Source organism: Notamacropus eugenii, chromosome 5, assembly GCF_028372415.1.
Source record: "Notamacropus eugenii isolate mMacEug1 chromosome 5, mMacEug1.pri_v2, whole genome shotgun sequence".
NCBI classification, from domain to species: domain Eukaryota; kingdom Metazoa; phylum Chordata; class Mammalia; order Diprotodontia; family Macropodidae; genus Notamacropus; species Notamacropus eugenii.
The window spans coordinates 200137152-200158096 of record NC_092876.1 but is presented as its reverse complement, the minus strand read 5'-3'; the positions used below and the strand labels follow the sequence as shown (position 1 = coordinate 200158096).

The window sequence follows — 20945 nt, the reverse complement described above, 5'->3', positions numbered from 1 at the left end:
CTTCTCAAGGGACTACTAAAAATAGTACAGGAAGAACATATTTCTCCAAAAACTATAACGATGATATGAAAACAGCACCAATATCTTGTGGAAATTGCTACCGCTTCTCCTTCTTTCCTACCCCCAGGACAGACTAGGGGGAATAAGAGTAAAAAGGATGAAAACCTAACAAAAAGGCTGCAAAACTGATAGTGATAACAGTAGAATAGGAGGCAAATTTATACATGCAGACGGAATTAAATTCAACAGCTTTGAAAGCTACAAGTTGAATTTATTATATGCTTTAAAAGAAAAGCAAGCTATACATAACAAAGATCTGTAGCTTCTTGTACAAACCTCTTTTTCTATTCTACCATGTATATGGAAATAATCATTTTATTTGGTATTTGTTAAATTCAGAACAAAAATGAATTGTGGAAAAGAATTACGCACAAGCCAGAGGAATGCTATTAGGTTTGCCCAGGATATCCACCCCATCCACACACACCCCCCCCCCGCCCCCCGCCATGAGCAAATAGTGAATATCTTTTTGGGTTAAAAATGTCCAACAATATGGGAAGGGGTAGGTTTTCTCTGGTCCCTGATGTGAAAGCAATATATGTCACATGTCATTTATTTTCCTACATGTTCTTAATCCCGCCTTTGTAATATATGTGACATAATAGCTTTCCCCACTCCTTCCCCTGTCAAAGAGGCCTCCATGGATGCCCACCTGGACCTTGTGTGCATAATTCTCAAAACCATTCAAAGAAATGATGATAAGGGAAAAGAAACAGACTCCTCTAAGGAGAAAAAATTCTTTTCTTTTTTTAAAGCAGCATGGAAAATAATCCTCTCACCTGATGAAAGAGAGGGCTGTGCGTCACCGGGATTCCCAGACCACTGAAACACATGCCAAGCACCATGTCATCTGGGGCATCATTGCTGTAACATCGACACTTACTAGCCAAAAGCCTCCGGACTGCTTCTCTGCTAAAGACCATACTAAAGGGTAAAGATGAAGAAAAAACAAAGGGAACTTCAAAGACCATTAACTTCAATAGAGAAATCTGGTTCAATTGAGACACATTTTTGATTATGATAAAAGAGAGGTTTCTCTGGGGCTCAGAAGCCATCCATAATTACTCTGTATAAAAGAAATTGTTTTTGCGCTTTCTGGCAAATATTAACACTTGCATAAATATTTTAAACTTAAAACAGATGTTTTCCTTGTGGGTAAATTTTTACTTCTTCATACATTTCTGTTCTAACTTCCTGGCAAAAATATGCTGCCTCATGTTCTATTTTTTTCAAATAATCAGTTGGAAAACTAAAGTACTCCCTGGTATTGGAACTCTCCATGGCAACATACATTGGAGTTTTCTTTGGACAAGTCACAAGCCTCTATATCTCAGAGACATCCTTAATTCCTATAGGCTAAGAATGACCCAACTAAAAGATCCCTTTAGGGATCCAGAGCTATCCTTACAGACAGTAAGGAAAATAGATTTTAGAGAATTAAAGGATCTTAAGAACTGGAAGGCCCTCGGTGGTCATTTAGTCCAATGATCTACCTGAAGCAGGAATTCTCTTTACATGCCCCTGGAAGATCTCTGTTTAAATACATATGGTGAAGGGTAATTCACTATGACTAGAAGCTAACTGAGGGGACTTAATTTCTCTTCAAGTTGAATTAAAATCATCTTCCCTTTAATTTTAACAAAGAGATCTTAAGGCAAATCCCTCTTCCCTGTGGTTGTCCTACTTACACCTATATATGTCAAAAGAGAACAGTCATGTGTCCCCTAAGCCCTGTCTTCTTCGGACTTAATAGCCTCAGTTCCTTCAGCTGATCCCCCTTATAACATGTATTGAATGCCTGATGCCCCTTTAGACTTACTCTAATGGTTAACAGAATCCTGGGAGAAAATGTAAGACTCTTGTTTCCAGGGTTTATTGTCAAAGCTCTACCATTAAAATGCTGTTACTTTGGGCATGTTGTAGCCTGTCTGGATGATTCTGCTTTGGTCTAATCTAGTCTACTCTGTTACTGGGTCTCATTATTACTTTGTGGAAGCTTGGGAACTACAAAAAATAAGTATGAGGGGAAAATCCTGAGACATCCTGATATAAAGATGACTTTCCCTACCCCTCCACTCAGAAAATGAAAGACACATAAGGACGTAATCTGTCTCCTCCTATCCTCAACAACCCCTTCCCCCCAAAAAAGTTAATCTAAGGTGTTAATAAGTTTTCCCAGCCAATCATTCTTTTCCTGACTCTGGAATGGAAAGAGTTAATACAATTTCAAAATTACTCCTTAAGTCTAACATGAAGAAAACAAATTTTTAGTACTCCTAAGTGGAAAACAACAGTATCCAAAGACTTCTTAGAAAACAACCAGAAAGTCACACCACTGTCTCTTCCTTTTTCAGAAATTCTTTTTGTTCCTCTGGTTATGTCAGTTTTATATCATGTTGTCATCAGTGGCTTTGTGTTGCTTCATATTGATTAGGCTTGAGCTCTGGAGAGGTCAATAAGATGTCTTTTAGTAAGAGATCCCTTGTGGACCTAATTAGCTAACATTAGGGCAAAACATATCTTGTTTCTTTCTCTTTTTTTTAGTATACATGTTTATTTTATTTTTTCGCAATTTCACGTAAACAAAATGTTTTTAACATTCATATTTTAAATTTTCAAGTTCCAAATTCTTTCCCTATCTCCTTCCCTTTCCTTGAGAAGACAATCAATTTGATAGAGATTATACATGTGTAGTCACAGGTATGCTTCTTTTAAAACACCTACTGGCCAAGAGAGAATGGGTGGTGGTACAAGGGGTTTAAATGTGATTTTTATCCTAATCAATGCAATGGCATCTCTTCCGTTTAATTCAACAAACATTCATTTTAAATTACTATTAAATACCCAATGTGTGCTAAGTCCTGGAGGAGGTACCAAGTTCTGATGACACAGAGCCCCTACTCATATGGATCAAGAGACATTTATTAAATACCTCCTAAATTCCAGGTATCATGCTAGGTATTGGGGACATAAGGATAAACAGGATTGGGGGAGACAGCATGTAATTTATAAGACTATATACAAAATATATGCAAAGTATATACAAGGTAATTTAAGAAGGGAAGAAACTAGAAGTTGGGAAGGGCCTCAGGAAAGATGAAGGAAACAAGAGATTGATTATCTGAGGCAGAGGTAAAGAGAGTATAATTCCAGACATGACAAGTAGCCAGTGTAAAGACCCAGAGAATGGAAATAGTGTCATAGGTGAGGGAGAGGAGGAAAGCTAATTTGGCTGGAAGGGGAATACTGTATAATAAAGGAATCAGGTTGTGAAAGGTTCTAAAGTAGGCAAAACAAATAGGCTGGAGCCAAGCTGTGAAGGGCTTTCAAAGCAAGAGGAATTTCCATTTCAACTTAAAGGCAAAAGAGAACTACTAGAGTTTATTGAATAGGGGATGTGACATGGTCAGATCTGTGGTTTAGGAAAATTACTTTTGGTAGCAGTATGGTGTTTGGATTGGAGAAGGAGGAGACTTGAGGCAAGGTGACCAACCAGAAGGCTATAAAGATGTTTGTGAGAAATGAGTATCTCTCTCTTGTATTTAATAATTATTGAATCAAGACCCTTTTCTACTTCCTCATCCAGAAACCAATCACTGCAGGAAATCTCTTTTAGAGATTTGCTCAGGCCAAGGATCTAATCAGACAATAAAAGAAATTCTCATTTTAGGCTAATGGGTATATTCCTGCCCACTGTGTTTGCTCAGGCACATCTGAGAAAATGTAGATCCTCCCTTTTGTCAGATAGGTGATGTGGAAATTGAGGTCTCTATGACCAAGATTTGAGTGACCTAAGTCACATACCCCAAGAACCTCATTTTAATACTGCCCACCTCCCACTGTGAAAATCAATCAGAATTGATTGCCACCCCTCAGGAACACATACCCTTCAAAGGGCATATAAACTGTGAGCCCACTGCCATTAGAGGTCTTTGGTCTAAGAGAGATAGTCAAATGACCACCCTTATATTAATAAATGTGCTGGCCTTATTAATAAAATTATTAAATTACCCAGAAACTATGACTCTCAAAAATTTTTAATCTTCACATGTTAGAAGCCCTGAATTTGGGTGGTGGTCATATAAGAAAAAGCTAAACAATGATGTGAAGGTAGAAATGACAAATTTTGACAACTGAGTAGAAATGTGGAGTGGGGGAGAGTCAGAAATCAAGGATGATACAGAGGTTGTAAACCTTGCAATCCAAAAGAGATAGAGAAATTTCCATGAAAAATCTGGATTGTAAGCCCAGTTCTGGTGAGATTTACTACTTAAATAGCACTGAGTAAATCGCCTGCCATTTTGGGGCTTTAGCTTCCTCATTGGAAAAAAATAGAAATATGAAAATAAGGAAGAAATAGGGAGAATTCAAATTGAAATAGGAAAGTTCAAAAGAAGGGTGTGTGTGGGGGAAAAGAGAATGCATTCTTTTTTGAATTTGTTGTATCTAGGATACAGAGTTAGGAATATTCAAGAGGCAAGTGGCGATATGGAAATGGAGTTCAAAAGAAAGAAGAGGTCTATATCTAGAAATCTGAGATTTGGGAATCATCATCTGCATAGAGATGATCATTGACCCGGTGGAAGCTGATGAGATCACCAGGAGAGAGAATATAGAGAGAAGAGGATCCAAGAAAGAGCACGTGGAAACACAGTAAGTATGATGTGGATGATCAACCAGCAAAGGAGAATGATAAAGAGTAGCTGGACCAAGAGATAATAATATCATTAAAACCCAGAAAGAAGAAAGTATACAAGGAACAGAGAAGTGATCAACAGCATGAACATAGTCTGCTATCTCAATTTACTTTAAATTAAATGATGACAGATGTGGAACTGACAGGGCCTTAGAGATAATAAAGTGCAAATCTCTCATTTTAACAGATGAAGAAACTGACAATCAGTGACTTGCCTAAGGTCACCCAGATAGTGAGAGGGAGAGCTAAGATCTAGTCCATATCCTCTACAGCTAGGTGGTGCAGTGGAGAAAGTGCTGAACCTGGAATCAGGTAGAATGGAGTTCAAAACTGGCCTCAGATTCCTACTAAGTATATGTCTGTGGGCAAGTCACATAATCTCTGTCTGCCTCAATTTCCCCAGCTACAAAACAGGGATAATAATAGCATTTACCTTCCAGAGTGGGGTATAATAATCAGATCAGATAATATTTGTAAAACATTTAGCACAATATCTGACATACAGTAGGAACTTAATAAATACTTGTTTCCTTTCTCTGCCTCTAAATCCAGCAGTCTGCTCCTTTATTTTCCTCTTATAAACATATAAGAAAAGCAGGAGTAGAAGATCTTTATAATCATTTGATCTATTTGTATTTCTGTGCATTCTGAGAGCTGAGTTGGTAAAGTACAAGCTGAGAGTGAGTTTTGCTGTTAGCAAATCTGTAATTTCTTTCTACCCATCCTGAGCACTAGCTACATAAATAATCCAAATTGCCCAAGCACATGTGGATTTGCAATAAAACTTTTTATTAAGATAGTGGGCTATTTAAGCAGCTGTCTCAACATGGAAAATTGCCCATCATGTTGGGCTGCAAAGAAAGAATTGCACATATGTCCTGTAAGCCAATTTTTAAATATTTAAAAGATCTTTAGAGGCTAGAATTCTAACACCTTGATATCTCTATTTCTTTTAAATTGGAAAAACTGAAAAAGGAGGCAGGGATTTGCCTAAAGTTCTACCAGGAAATTAATACCACACCAAAGAAGTGAGGCCAACATTCTGCATCAAAATTCAACTGTCTCACAAAAATTTCTTTGGGAATTGTCTTCTGAAATTCTTCTCCAAGAATCATTTTATCTATCATTCTCCAGTGAAATATTTCAGCTCTGGGATCAAGAGCTTATTCCATGAAACAATGAAGTAATAGTTAGTGTGTGCCAGAAAGCCCCGAGTTTAAATCTAGCCTCAGACATATACCCCGTTTTGTGACCCCAAACAAGTCACTTAATTTCTATTTTCTTCAGCCTCAAATGTAAATGGGGTATAATAATAGCATTTATTTCCTAGGGTGGTTGTGAGGATAAAATGAGAATAGGTGTTAGACACTGAGTACAGTGTCTGGCACATAATAAACTTTTAATAAATGTTGGCTCCTTCTCTCCCTCTTTTCCTGCCATGATTGACCTTCTTCTGTCTCTCACCAGGTGACTCTAAGTATTTCTCTGCCCACCCGGGCTATAACATTTTCCTCCTACTCAAACACAATCTAACAGCAGAACTACTGGGTTTCATCATTTAACTTTCCATCTTTCAATCCCTTACCTTTAAAAAAGAGAGTAATCAACAAGATAAATCCAAATGTGTCAAAGTAGACTAAGTACCATGGGATTATAGAAGTGTAAGGTTAATCAATCACCCAACATCTACTACTATGTGCCCAGCATTACAGGGAAGGGGGAAGAGCATGGAATAAGGGCAGGGATAGAACCTGTTGTTTTATTAGTACAGAGAAATCCTAGAGGAGGGAAATCATTCTACCAATGCTGGTCAGCATGTTTTCTGTAACAATTAAGCGATTCTCTATGAATGGAAGTTGATAGTTAGCGTGTGCCCAATCACTAGGTGGGACTGAATTCAGGTCTTCCTATCTCTGAAGTTAGCCCTCTCTCTTTCCTACACCAGTTGCCAAGGGTGATGGGGATACCCCACTAGATTAGGGGGAGAAATAGGGAAGGCTGCACAAAATGGGGGGAGCATTGGAGAGGGATAAAATCACAGACTGCTAGAACTGACAGTCTCTACCCTTAAAGGTATCCATAATTATATTAGGGAAAATTAAGGACAAAACCTGAGGGAAACAGCAGTTTTGGAGGTGGAAATGAACATTAGGCTTAGTAAGGAGACTTGGATAATTTGGACTGAGATGCAGGAGTCAATCTTGATCTCAGGGAACAGATAATGAAACATACCTTTCCCCTCTGAGGAGGGTAAGATGCAGGAAGGGGCATTCTCCATATGCGTGTGTGTCCATGTGCACAAGTATACATATGCGTGTCTATCAATAAATGATTATAATGTGAAAACAAAAGGCATCAATAAATCTTTTTTTAATGTGAAGTGAGAATTGCTGTTGGTGATTACTTTGTAGATCAATTTAAATAAGTAAGGACATTAATCACTTTATATCTCTGGTCCTCAGTCTCTTCATCTCTGAAGAGGGGGAGTTAGACTAGCTGACTCGCAAAGTCATCTCTAAAACTCTCCATGTCTGTGGAGAGCCTCAAATGCCAGATTAAAAGGTTTGGCCTTGAGCAAATCAAGAGCTAGTGAAAACTCACCCCTTCATTATGGTAACTGTACCTTTTATCCTATACAACATACAATTGGGCAGCTTTCAAAACTCAAGAAATCCTGGTTAAACTGCTCCATAAGTCTAAGCTATTTTTTTGCCATCTCTCACATTCATACTGTAACACTACTCTCAATCCCTAGGTGTTACCTTGCCTTCTCCCATAAATTGCTGCCTTTGATCCTATTATCTGTCATGGTCAGTAGAGTAACATCTATTAAATGCTTACTGTGCTAGGCACTGTGCTAAGAGATGGGTATACAAAAAAAGACATAAAACAAATAAACAAAAACACAGCAATAAAACCCTACTTTAAAGGAGCTCACAGTTTAACATGCAAACAACTATGTCCAATCAAATGTATATAGGATAAACTGAGAGACATCTCAGAAGGAAGGCATGAAGATTAGGGAGACCCAGGAAAGGCTTCTTGCATGTAATGGCTGAAAGGGACTCCTGCATCCCCATCGGTAAAGTCCCTTCCTTCCTCCTTCAAGTCTCAATTCAGAGGTCCCTGCTTCCAGGAAGTTTTTCTGGCCACTGTCTCCACTCCTCTGACTCTTGGAAAAAATAACCTACCCCCCTTTAAATTTCTTAAAGCATTTGAGCTAACTTCATTTTGTGCTTGTCTCACTTTATCTTATATCAGGCTTATTTGTGAACTTGACTTTTCCCCCATTAAACTGTAAGCTACTTTAGAATCAGGCTGTGTCTCATCTGCCTCTGTAGCCCTAGAGCCCAACAGAATGTTGTGTATGTAAACAGGAACTTAACAAATGTTTGGGAAACAAGGTGGCACAATGGATGGAGTAAGGAAAACTCATCTTTGAGAGTTCAAATCTGGCCTTAGACACTTACTAGCTGTGTGACCCTGGGCAAGTCACTTAATCTCTGCTTTAATCCACTGGAGAAGGAAATGGCAAACTACTCTGGCATCTTTGCCAAGAAAATCTCATATGGGGTCATGAAGAGTTAGATGTGACTGATAATAAGTCAGAATCAAGGAGCTTCAGACAGACATCCAGGTGGTGTAGTTCATAAGAGTATTAAATCTGGAGTCAGGAAGACCTGAGCTCAAATCTAAGCCTCTGATACTTTTTAGCTATATGATCTTGGATAGTAACTTAACCTCTATTTGCCTCGGTTTGCTCCTCTGTTAAATGGTATATTAAAAGCCCCTAGGATTGTTGGATTGTTATGAGGATAAATTGAAAATATCTGTATAGCACTTAGCACAGTGCCTGTGTTATATAAATGTTAACTGCTAGATAAGATGTTTTTTTCTGCAAGGTACCAAGTGCCTAAATAGGATTCACAAGCTAGAAGAAACAAACACCTGTTGGCTAATGAAGTAGCTTTCCCAAAGTGTCTGAAAGAGATAGGATAAGGATCACAGCAATGTATTCAGGCAGTGAGGTGGCACAATGGATATAGCACCGCCCTGGAATCAGGAAGACTCATCATTTCTGAGTTCAATTTAGACACTTTACTAGATATGTGACCCTGGGTAAGTCACTTAACCATTTGCCTCAGTTTCTCATCTGTAAAAAGAGCTAGCAAAGGAAATGTCAAACCACTCCAGTATCTTTGCCAAGAAAACCCCAAATGGAGTCAAGAAAGAGTCAGATAGAACTGAAACAACTGAACAACAAAAATGCTAACTAAATTAAACCAAATACAGGATTAAGGTAGCAAAAAAGTTACATTATTGTATATTCAAAAATCAATTATACTTTTAAAAAAATTGGCACTTCCTCTATGGCTTGCCTAATTGTTTTTAATGTAATCAGCAATTCGATGAACAAAGACCTACTTGATTCCATGTCTGTGGGACCTTAAGTGTCCCTTGCAGAGCTATTTCTTGAGCCTGGAGCAGAAAAGGGTCACCTTCACTGGGTTCAATACACTTGAGCCTCTTTGGAAATCCATTAATTGGACCTGGTATCAAGAGCTATAAAAAAACCCAAAGGAAGGCCTCTAGCGCATTGGATAGATCACCTAAGAAGAACTTACAGACAGAAAAGACAGGATCAGAAATCCTAGACAGGTTGGAAGTACAGGTAGTGACCTATACTATATAGAAATCTATCTTATTAAAGGGCTTTCCAACCAGGCTGAACTAGGATACTTTTATATTATTGTTAATATTAGTCCAAGAATTGAGTGCACAGTCTTCAGCATGCACGGGTGATAACCCCCAGGGTCTGGGATCACAACTTCAGCTAAGTCTTAGCCTTTCAGGAGTCTGTAATGTGAACTGGCTCTCTATTTGTAAACAAATTAAGATTCTATTCTTGCTCTCCAAGTAGCTGAGTACAGCTGCAGATGTGTGATGGAAGGAGGCCCCCCAAAAAGCACGATCTCTGCCCCTTTGGGGGGCGGAGTCTTAGACAGCAGGGTGGTACAGTGGATAGAGTACTAGGCCTGGGGTCAGGAAGATCCGAGTAGCTATGTGACCTTGGCCAATCTACTTAACCTCCCTCAGTTGCTAGAATAGTAAAATGGATATAAAAACAAGCACCTACCTCCAGGGTGGTTGTAAGGAACAAAAGAGGTAATATTTGCAAAGCACTTAGCTTTGCAACAGGTGCTTAAATAAATGCATATTCCTTTCCTTTGCCTTATTCTTCCTGCAGCCCTGAGGTACAATAATGATTCTCTCAGTGCCAGAAAGTCAGTGATCAGAGGACCCTATTCCTGCTCCCCGGGCTGCAAAGTCATGAGCTCCTGGCCTTCCAAGCAAGCCTAGTTCTGGAATGAGAACCCCTCCTATACCCAACAGCTTCAGAGGCATCTTTATACTTTGTGGCTAGCATAGAGACTGCTGCTTTAGTATATCCACAGAGTTTTTGTTCAGCCAATCAAAAGAGTCATAAAGGCTGACAAGAAGCAGTCTGAGGATACCGACATCTGCTCTGCAGAGGGGGGAGGCTGGGAAGGAATATCTCCTACACTTCATATCCACAAAAAAGTAGAGGGGAGAGCATTATACCATCATGGTCCTGGACACAAAGCAGATGCTCAAAAGAAGAAACAAAAAACCCTATTTTAATTGGTTTTGTACACACAGGATTACATCCAAATATATAATTTAAAAAAAAAAGACAGCAAACATTTAATGTCAAAGGTTTGTTTTTTGTTATTGTTTTATCTTATTTTTTAAAGTCCAAACCTGTGATTTCATTGGTATAGGGAAATTTTCATGAGGACATTTCCTCTACTAATGGAGCTCAACAACTGTCTACAACTTCTGGGCTTATTCAGGGGCTTTACTCTGTTTGTGTCATGGACCCATCTAGCAGTCTAGGGAGGTGTGTGGACCCTTCAGTTGTGTTTAGGGACTGTCTCCATGAATCCTTCATTTGCTTTAAGGCCACTCTAGACAGACAGAAGCTCCTTAGCCCACTTTTCTCCATCCCTGCTCTGGCCCCTCAATTCCTGAGGCCTTAATTCCAATTGAATAGTAAGTATTTGACCTTTATGGACTTGGGATGGATTGGCAGGGAACCTAACTAGGCAGGACTAGCTTTGCCTGTTTGTTCTCAGAATAATGTTTTTAAATATCCAAAATAAAATACAGAGGAATAGAAAGGAAGCCTATTATATTAAAATACAATGACCAAAATAGTTTAAAAAACAAGGTCATGGAACTTGGCTTAGAGAGTGGCCTGGGGCACCATGGTCATCCAACTAGTCAATCTCCCTGACTCCAAAGCCAGCTCTCTATTCACTGTACCACACTGCCTCTCTCAAAGTACTCATTTTCAACTGCTCTTTAAAAGTATGTATTATGAAACAGAGGCAGGATCATGCATTGAGCATACACTAGTCGGCTCTCCATCAATGCTCAAAGACTGTACATTGCAGAGGTAGTGTTGACCTACCTTGGTTTCCTCACATTGGAGTTCTATAGACCAATGAAAATATAGACCCAGTCCCTATTATAAAACCACAAATAAATTTCTTAAATCTCTAATTTTCTGATAGTCTGCTATATTCTCTTTGATTGTTGGGTTGTTTTTCAATCATGTCCCCTTCTTTGTGACCCCATATGGGGTTTTCTTGGCAAAGATAGTGGAGTGGTTTGTCATTTCCTTCTCCAGCTCACTTTGACAGACAAGGAAACCAAGACAAACAGTGTCTTAAGTGACTTGCCCAAGGCCACATAGCTAGTAATTGTCTGAGGCTGAATTTGAACTCATGAAGATCAGTCTTCCTGATTCTAGGCCCAGTACTCTATCCACTATGCCACTTAGTTGGCTGAAGTATGTCTATAAGAATGAAATTGCAGTTCTCTAAGATTTCGATCCATATTTAAAATCATTAAAATTGGTTAACTGCTTTAAACAATATACCACTACAGACCATTTTTTCACCAAGTGCTCTGAAACAGGAAGTATTTTCATATGCTATACAGACAAGACATTCTTTTTGAGGTTTAAGACAGCATAGTGGATGGAGTCCTGGGAATGCAGTCAGAAAGACATGGGTTCCAATTCTACCCATGACCCTAGGCAAATCACTTGCCTCAGGCAACTCCCTAAGAATTACCTACCAAGTCACAGAAGTAGAGAAAATTTCCATAGAGGGAGCTCCATGCCAGAAAATGTTTTTGCTTTTGCTTTTTTTTTTTAACCTAAATAACCCACCCATTTTTTAAAAGCAGATAATTAACACAATGTAAACATGTTACACCATGGAACGCTGAATTCAGGATTACAGATAAATATTAAACACAAGGTTGGGAGGCATCTCCAAACTCAGTTACCCTCCTCCTCCAGTGATGTAGCTATATCCTCCAGCTCCCAGTCCGTAGCCATAACGTTCTCCTAGAAACACTGGTTCACTTGAGTCATAACAGCTAAGCAGGTTCCGGAGCCTGGAGATACTAAAATGTCAATGGTATGCATAATTAACAATTACTCCTTTCAAACACAATTTCTGGATAAACATTTCATAGCTCCTAAAGCCTGCTGTGCAGTGCATACTAGCTACATGAAAATTTACTACAACTGAGGTTCAAAAAGCTTACAGAGACAATTAAGAAGATGACTGAAATCAGCCAATGGTCATCATAGGGCACTGAGAGAGTAGGGGATAGTTCTATTCTGCTCTATACATCCTCCTTTCCCTTGTGTAAAGATATTTTAAGAACTCATCTCCACGAGATCTTGCCCTCAAGTCCTGCATAAAAATTCATATCAGTCAAGCTGATTTTGAAATTACATACTAAAGCTTTCATATACTTCAGTGAGTTAGGATTTCAATGTAGTGGGAGTTCCCTATTTATACTGATGTAGACATCAACCCTTTTGATAATTTAAGGAGACAGTTTTCAATTCACTTCTTATAAGGCAACAGTCTCCCCAAACTTTGTTAGTCTGGTCCTCAGTCGACAGACAACTGGTCATTCCTGGGCCTCTACCGGAAGTCTTTTCAGCTTTGCAGCACCATCCAAAGTTTGCCTTGGAGATCCTAGGATCACTTCTGCACACCTTGAGGTGCGGAAGGAGGTGTTTAAGAGAGGAAAGCTTTTCATACATAAAAGAAAGGTAAATTTTCCTATCAGACTTTCACTCTAATAGATTCTGCCAGTTACCACTTCACTAAATGTATTTGATCTTGAGGAAAACCTAAGTTATCGGTGTGCTTAGGGTTCTAGTGTCAACAATGAAGACTGCCTCTGGAACTGTTCTGCTTTGGGCACTCTGGGTCACACACAGAAAGTATTTACACTATTTATTACAGTACAAACTACTGTAAAGGGTGGCATATGTAATAAGTTAACTAAAAATAAGTATCCCCCATAAGTAATACATATGGAATCATGAGATCTATATGAACTGGTACAGAGCAAAAGGGAACAGAATCAAAAATATATACACTGATAGCATCAAAAAAAAGATTGTGCTAAAAGATCAACAGAACGCAGGCCGAATGCAGCGGACAAAACTGGTTCTCTGTTACTGAAGGTAAAACCACAACGTTCTCTTCTGTTAACATGGTAAACTACATGAATGAAAAGTTATATGTGCTGCCACTAGTAATCAACATACTAGACGGTTTTACTTTTTTATGGAAAGGTATTTTTTATTAGAATATTGTTTATTGGTGACTAATGAGTAAAAACAAAAAGTATCAATTAAAATATTTTTCATCTTAAAAAATAAAAACAGCCTATATGGCACTATAATAATTAATTAATAAGATTAATTAATATATAATATAATATATAATAATTAATAAAATTAATTAATAGAAATAATAAAATTAATCATGATATTTATATTAATCACAATATGTACATATATGCAAACTAGAAAATATGAACAGAAAAGATCAGATATGGAAGCATATGAACTAAGGCTTTGAATGTATGTCTACAATCCGTATCCACACAAGGACAAGAATGACTTCATACCTTATTAACGTATCGTCATCCACAACGACTAACCAAGTTGTTGTATCACTGCTATGATTCAAAAATCTTTCCAAAATAGCAAAGGTCTTTCCACAGTGACCTAACAAAAAAGGATAGGATAGCATACAGTGATTACCCACAAATGTAAAGTGGCAGATTCAGAGTTTTAACTGTGTCCTCTGACATGAAATGTTACATGAATGAAAATTGTAATCAGTATTATTATCTACATACTAAATGGAAACAAATAGAAAACATTTGAAGGTAAAGTGACCCAGGTTCTATTTCTATTGAGCAAAAAGCCTAAATTGTAATTAGATTAGCTATAATGCAAAGATAAAAGTAACCTTTAGGATCATGGGATTTTAATGGGAGAACAGACTTTGGACATGACTTTGCAACACATACGGAATATTCTTGCAATAGCTCCAGTTTTCTTGAATTTTACTGACCAACTCTGGGCAGCTAAATGGTACAGTGGATAGAGTGCTGGACCTGGAGTCAAGAAGATCTTAGTTCTGATCTGATAAACCCAAAATTGTTCTGTAAAATTTGGATTCAGTCAAAAGGCCACACTTAAGGATCTAAAAGGCCACAGGTGGCCTCAAGGCTTCAGGTTCCCCACCCCTGAGCTAAAACATTAGGTTAGGTGCCTACTAAGGCATCCTGAGATAGAAGTAATAGGCCAGAACACGGTGGCTTTCCAGGAGAAATTCAGGAAATATGGAAGTACTGATGTAGCCAGGATTCTAAGCCAGACATCTAGTCCATCTGTTGCAAAAGTGGATCCTGAAATTCTCAAAAGGTACAAAGTTAAAAGTGAATATGATGGAGGTTTCTGACCCTTGAGAAACAGAGAGAATTGATAAGGCTGTTAAGAAGGCTCAGAGTAAATGCTACAAAGTCACTGTATTTCTTTAGAAAAGATTGTTCCAATTTTTTCCCACCTGTTTCAGGGATTTATTAAGTATTAGTGGTGTAATATGAAGCTTTTTTGCTAATAAAATGTTTAATGGCCTAAGAAGGTTGGTTTTGTCTGTATTCTATAAGTCACATTCACTGAAATCAAAGACTCGCAAGTTTGAAGTAGCCAAGATGAGCAGACTACCATCTGGTGGTGTCTCCCTAGAACTTCAGCAGCATGATCCCTGGGGCCCAGAAACCATGGAGAGATATCAAAGCTGTTTAAATTCACAAACTGACAATTAATGCCATCTCTGCAACTGAATTCCTTAAAAAGTGGCAATCTATGTACAGTATGTATAGTATCTGCTAATTGGAATGCCTAGTAATATCTTATTTGTTTCAATCATGAGATGAAAATATGAAATATATACATATTATGTATGTACAGATATAAATATACGTGTATATACATGTATATACATATTGTATATGTAAAACTACATGTTTGTGTGTGTAAAACTAAGACTTAAATAGGTACAATTTCTATGTACTCCAACTACATTAATTGCGGTCTACTGAAAAATTATTGGGAATAAATAAATAACTGATGTAATTTGTTGTTCAATTGATTCAGTCATGTCCAACTCCTCATGATTTCATTTGGGGTTTTCTTGGCAAAGATACGAGAGTGGTTTGCTATTTCCTTCTCCAGTTCATTTTACAGATGAGGAAACTGAGGCAAACAGGGTTAAGTGACTTGTCCAGGATCACACAGCTAGTATCCGAGGTCAGAGTTGAACTCAGGTCTTGCTGACTCTGGGCCCAAGGTTCTATGCACTGCCTCATCTTGCTGCCCCAGCTTGCTGATGTAAAGGCAATGCTTAAAGAAACCATTGGGAGAGAGGAAAATGTGTAAGGAAGAATTATAATCTTCTTGGAAAATAAACATTTCCTGCCTTAATTAATCTTATTTATAGAGAAATATTTCTTACAAAGGCACTAATAAAAGTAAGTACTCACCTCTTTCTGTATTAGGCACTCCCAGATCAATAGTTGGAATTGAACTCACTGCATAATCACTGTAGTATTCAATGAGACTAGCTTGACCTTCCCAAGTCTGCTTTACAATAGGTACTGAGGGGAAAAGTTACAGAGAAAAGAGATTATAATCACATGCCTTAACGTGTAGGCAGCAGAGGCCACTCAGAACTGCAGATCTATAAGGCAGCAAGATGGTCACGCGTCCTTTTTAAGATCTCCTAGAACCAAAAGCTTGTTTGTAACCCTGAGAAAAGCTGTAGTTGAAAGATGATGACAGGACACAATTAAAACCCACTTCTTGATCAGCATTTTTAGTACTCCCTTTAGCAATAAGTTCTGTCTACACGCAGATGAATGCGTTTACTTCCTTATATGAAATCGCAATCCAATTACATAATAGTGGTATATGTAAAACTCAAATTTTAATTAACCTTTCTCTTCCTCCACAAAATGTTAGTTTAAAATCTACTTTTCAATCCACCATGTTTTAGCTCAGCTTTAAAAAACCTGTTCTATTGTTCTGGCTAATCTTAGCATCTTCTTCTGACATTATTCTCAGTGTATTCTTTATATATCTTCTTCATGCAGAGTTGTTTGCATGTTGCTTCTCCCAGTAGACTGCAAGAGAACAGAGAATTTTGTGCTTTTGTTTGTATGTCCAGAGCTTAGCACAGTGCCTGGCATGTAATAAGCACTTAATAAATATTTCTTGATTGATAGAACTCCCAAATCTACATATCTGTCTCTCATCTCTTTTTAAAATTCCAGTGCTACATCACCAACTGCCATCTCTTGAATAAACATCTCAAACTCAAATTCTCCTAAATGGAACTCATTATCTTTCCCCCTAAAACCTGTCTTGCTTCCTAACTTCCCTACTTTGAAGACATTACCATCCTTTCAGTCCCTGTTTGCAATTTCATGTTTCTTCTCAAAGCTTCCCTCTCCCTCCCCCTTGCCCTCATCCAATTTAATCAGCTCGTCAATCTTGCAATCTTCTTGATTTTTACTTTCACAACATCTCTTGCATTCATCCCTTTCTCTACAACATGGTGACCTTGGTTCATCATCATCCCCTTTCTGTCTCTGTCTCTCTCACCACCTAACTGATCTCCCTGTTCCTTCCAGTCTCTCCCCTGGGAATTAATTCTCCATATCACTTTCAAATTGATATTTCTGAAGCATATAAGTAACCATGTTACTATCTTCTTCAAAACACTCCAGATTCCCTAACCTCTGAGACAAAATACAGACTCCTCTGCTTGGCATTTAAAGTCCTTCACTATCTGGTTCTGATTTATTTTTCCAGGCTGATTACACATCACTCTCTCTTACATATTATGTCAGACTTTTGTCCCATATATGACTTTCCATTTCCTATATCTGTGTGTTTATACCGGCTGTCTCTCATACCTGGGATGTTATCCCTCCTCACCTGCAACAACTGATTGACTGAACTGCCAAACAAGTTTTAGGTTCCAACGATTCTTGGATTCCCTTTCAGGCTCACCTCAGGTAGCACCTCCCACAGAAGGCCTCACTTAATTCTCCTAGTTTGAGTGTTCCTCCTCCTCCAAAAGTATTTCGTACTTACCTTGTATATATTTTGCAATTGCTTATTCGCTTAAATATTGTTTTCCTCCAGTGGAAAGTAAATTCCTCACAAGCAGGGACTGTTTGGTAATTGTCTTTGTATCTCAAGCCCCTAGCCTGTGCCTGGCACATAGTAACCTTTTAATAAATGCTTATTGAATCAGTGGATGAATTAACATTAAAGCTATCAATCTTAATCCAATATTAAAGTAATCTCTATGCCATATATGGTCCTATGATTTTTCTACAATCACAAAAGAGATAGTACATGCATGTTTTCACTATAGTAAGAGGCATATTAAATTAAAGATAAGGTAGGATTGCTATAAAAAAATCTTCACTCCATCCTCTCCTTCCAAAACCCTGTGCAATTAAATCTGAACCAGGGCAATGCATTGGAAGCTTATTTTTGCATATAATAAAGAAAATGACTTACCATGAAATAGGGCTCTCAGGACATGCAGTCATTATATGTTCACACTCTTGGGTAAGATATCCTCCATTATTGCATAACACTGGAAGAAGCTGTGAGGAAAAGTCAAGAATTTCCCTCAGTCTTCAACATGTGTTCTTGCATGGTGTGCAAATTGTGCATTCGTTTTCCTTGGTTTTTAGCCTTCAGTTCCTTTTTGCTCTAATAACTAACCAGGATGGGTGATTCTCCACCAACAAGCTGCTACAAATGAAACTGAAATAAAAATCAAGGTTGACTCTCCTCTCTAAACTCTTACATTCAACTACATTCTTCCTCCTTGCTGGAGTTTTAAATAGCAGTTGTCAGTATCTTAGGATGGTTCCCTTTCTCAGATTCCCTTCTTTTTTGCTTAAAATAGGAATTATTAAATACCAGAGAGGGCTGGAAATTGGCAACATTTTGCAACAGGATTGATTTTCCCCCTACAATACATGAAATAGGAAATCTCCCCATTTAGCCAAGCTTTATAAAGGTATGAACAATTGTTATTAGCATCATTAACCCATATGAGACCTAATTTGACTGTTCAGTGCTCTGTGCTAGAGAATTCTATATTATATTGCCTGATCACTAATTTAGATTAGTGATCCAAATCACTAATTTAGAAGTTAGTATTTTTAAAAGGCTGAATGTTGATAAAATACTTCTGCAGTCAATTACAGTTACAGATTTCACTTTCAATCAATTCAATTTCACTAAATTCAACAATTAAGTGACATTGCGCTAATGTTTATGTCATCTCACACATCAAGGTACCAAATTAACAAAGAGTGTCTCCTCAAAATTAGTTAATAACAAAATAATTGAAAGTAAAAGCAAAGGAAAGTTAAAAATACTTCTATTATGAAAAATCTCAGCTGTATAAACTACTTCTATATGGATTTAGAGGCTCCTTAACCAAAGAAATACAACATTACCCTGAAGTGAGCAACATACATATTTATCCTTGTATGCTTCACTGAGAAGACGACTTAAGCCAAGAATGAAAATAATCCTAAGAAGTGCTATAAAGCTGCCTTGTAATCAAATGACAGCCTTTGCGCTTATTGAGGAAGGTATTATTAATACTTTACTTACATATGATGTTGGGTCTCATTATGTTTACTTGCCCACTTAAAAATATGATTGGTATTTTCTCTATGGGACAGATTCAGAACCACAAGAAGGCATATATATATGTATGCATGTATGTATGTACATACATCTATATACACACATATGTGTACATATGGTATATGTAGAAATATGTATATATGTGCGTGTGTATAAATATGTATGTATATACACATATGTGTATATTACACAAGAACACACATCAAATGTGAGTTATAACTCCACATTAAAAAGAAAAATTTCATGGAAGTGACTAAAATCATTCTACCTCACTGAGTGAAAGTGACATCTCCAATTAATCTGTATCCTCAATCACTTCAGAATCCATGGGGAGTACTCAAGAATTAGCTTTCATCCACAATTATTAATCTAATTACTTCTTCTAACAAGGAAATTGTCTTCCACCTGATTCCTTATAGCCCAAGTTTTACTTATATACCTATTTAAGACCCACACACTACACTCTTCATTACCTGCCTACCCATTAGATTGTTCAATCAAAGAGAGAAAACTAGGTAGAGGAAAATCCTAATGTTTGTCTCAGTAAATTGATGTGGATTTTATTCTCTGATGCAAAATCACAGCAGTAAAGCTACCTACCTTTTTCTAATCTAAAAGAGAACCAAGTTGTTGTTTTTGTTTTTTTTTTTAAGAAATCAAGAAGCTGTGAAAAGGAACTGAAGGCTGAATAAGTAGCAATTTTGCCTCTTTAATTAGATGGGAGATAGCAGGAGGATGGCATATCACAATCCACCATTTAATGAGCAACAACAGCGGCTGCTACCAGATACTTGAGACATGCACATGATCTTCATAACAAATGCAAGGTACAGAAGATTCTTAAAATTTTCTCACAGCTCCCATTACACAATGAAAAACATATGACCCAAGAGCATGGATCAAGTTGAATCAAAACCCAAGTGCTTTTCCTTATTTAAAAAGTGTTTTGCAGCATTTAATGTTACTTCTTACCCTTACAAGTTTTCAAAGTCTGTTTTTAAAATCCTGAGATCTTAATAAAAATGCTGCTGTGTAGATGGAGTAGATATGGATGGTCTAAACTAACTTGCAAAGTATGTGTCGATAACAATGTGATGTTTCAAGTACAGTCACAGAGTATCACAGATATAGAGTTCAAAAAGGCTAGTTCCATCAAGCTGTTACACTTTCCTTTGTATTAGTAGAGAATAACCATAACATTTTTCTTTTGACCATTAGTCTTCCTCCTTTATTGCTAGTTTACCTCAATAAGTAAAAAATTAATTCTACTTACGTCATTTTCTGTTCCATCCATGTCCATTTGTGCCAAATACATTAAAGGCAAGAATGAAATTTTCTTGAAAGCAGTTCAGCCTATCCTTAGCAGCTGTTAATATTTTATACAATCACTAATGATAATTTTATTGCCAGAAAAACGTGTATTGAAAGAGTACACCAGTGCTTCTATGATTAGGGGGCAGAGTAAATTGAGCTGGAAGTCAGAAGTTCAAACCAGACACTTACTAGCTGTGTGACCTTGGGCAAGTCACTCAATCTGTCTGTCTCAGTTTCCTGATTCATAAAATGGAGATAAATTACAGCATTCTCCTCCCAGAGCTGCTGTGAGGATCACATGAGATGATATTTGTGAAGTCCCTTGCACACCTTGAAGAACTATATAAATGCCAGTTATTATTATCATATTAATATTATTTAACATGTAATAGTGGCAATACAATAATCATGAAGAATAATAACCATAAGTAAGCAAATTGCTATATATAATCCTGTACCTACTCCTCTAATGTTCAGTGAAGGAGAGGGATTGATCATTTTTAGTTTCCTCTCTCCACTGCATCTAGACCTTCTCTGGGTTTATCAACATCTCCATCAGAGTATATGCAAGGGCAGAAAAAAGAAGATCCTCAAGACCCAATTTTTCTGCTTAGGAGTATAAAATCAGAGCTGGAAAAGGACTTCAGGGGGCCACCTAATCCAAACCAACCAGTATACAAATAAGGAAACTGAGGTCTAAGGAGTGTAAGTGAC

The 20945-nt window shown here is 37.6% G+C and overlaps 1 protein-coding gene across 1 annotated transcript in view; it reads right to left on the bottom strand.

Moving 5' to 3' along the window:
• The window catches only part of B3GLCT (beta 3-glucosyltransferase), a 121871-nt gene that overhangs the window by 7012 nt on the left and 93914 nt on the right, over positions 1–20945 (bottom strand). The window contains exons 11-14 of the mRNA XM_072611860.1: positions 15716–15829; positions 13790–13889; positions 12137–12256; positions 840–984 (exon numbers count right to left, since the gene is read on the bottom strand). Of these exons, the coding sequence (XP_072467961.1) occupies positions 840–984; positions 12137–12256; positions 13790–13889; positions 15716–15829 (479 nt within the window). The remainder of the gene's footprint in view (positions 1–839; positions 985–12136; positions 12257–13789; positions 13890–15715; positions 15830–20945) is intronic.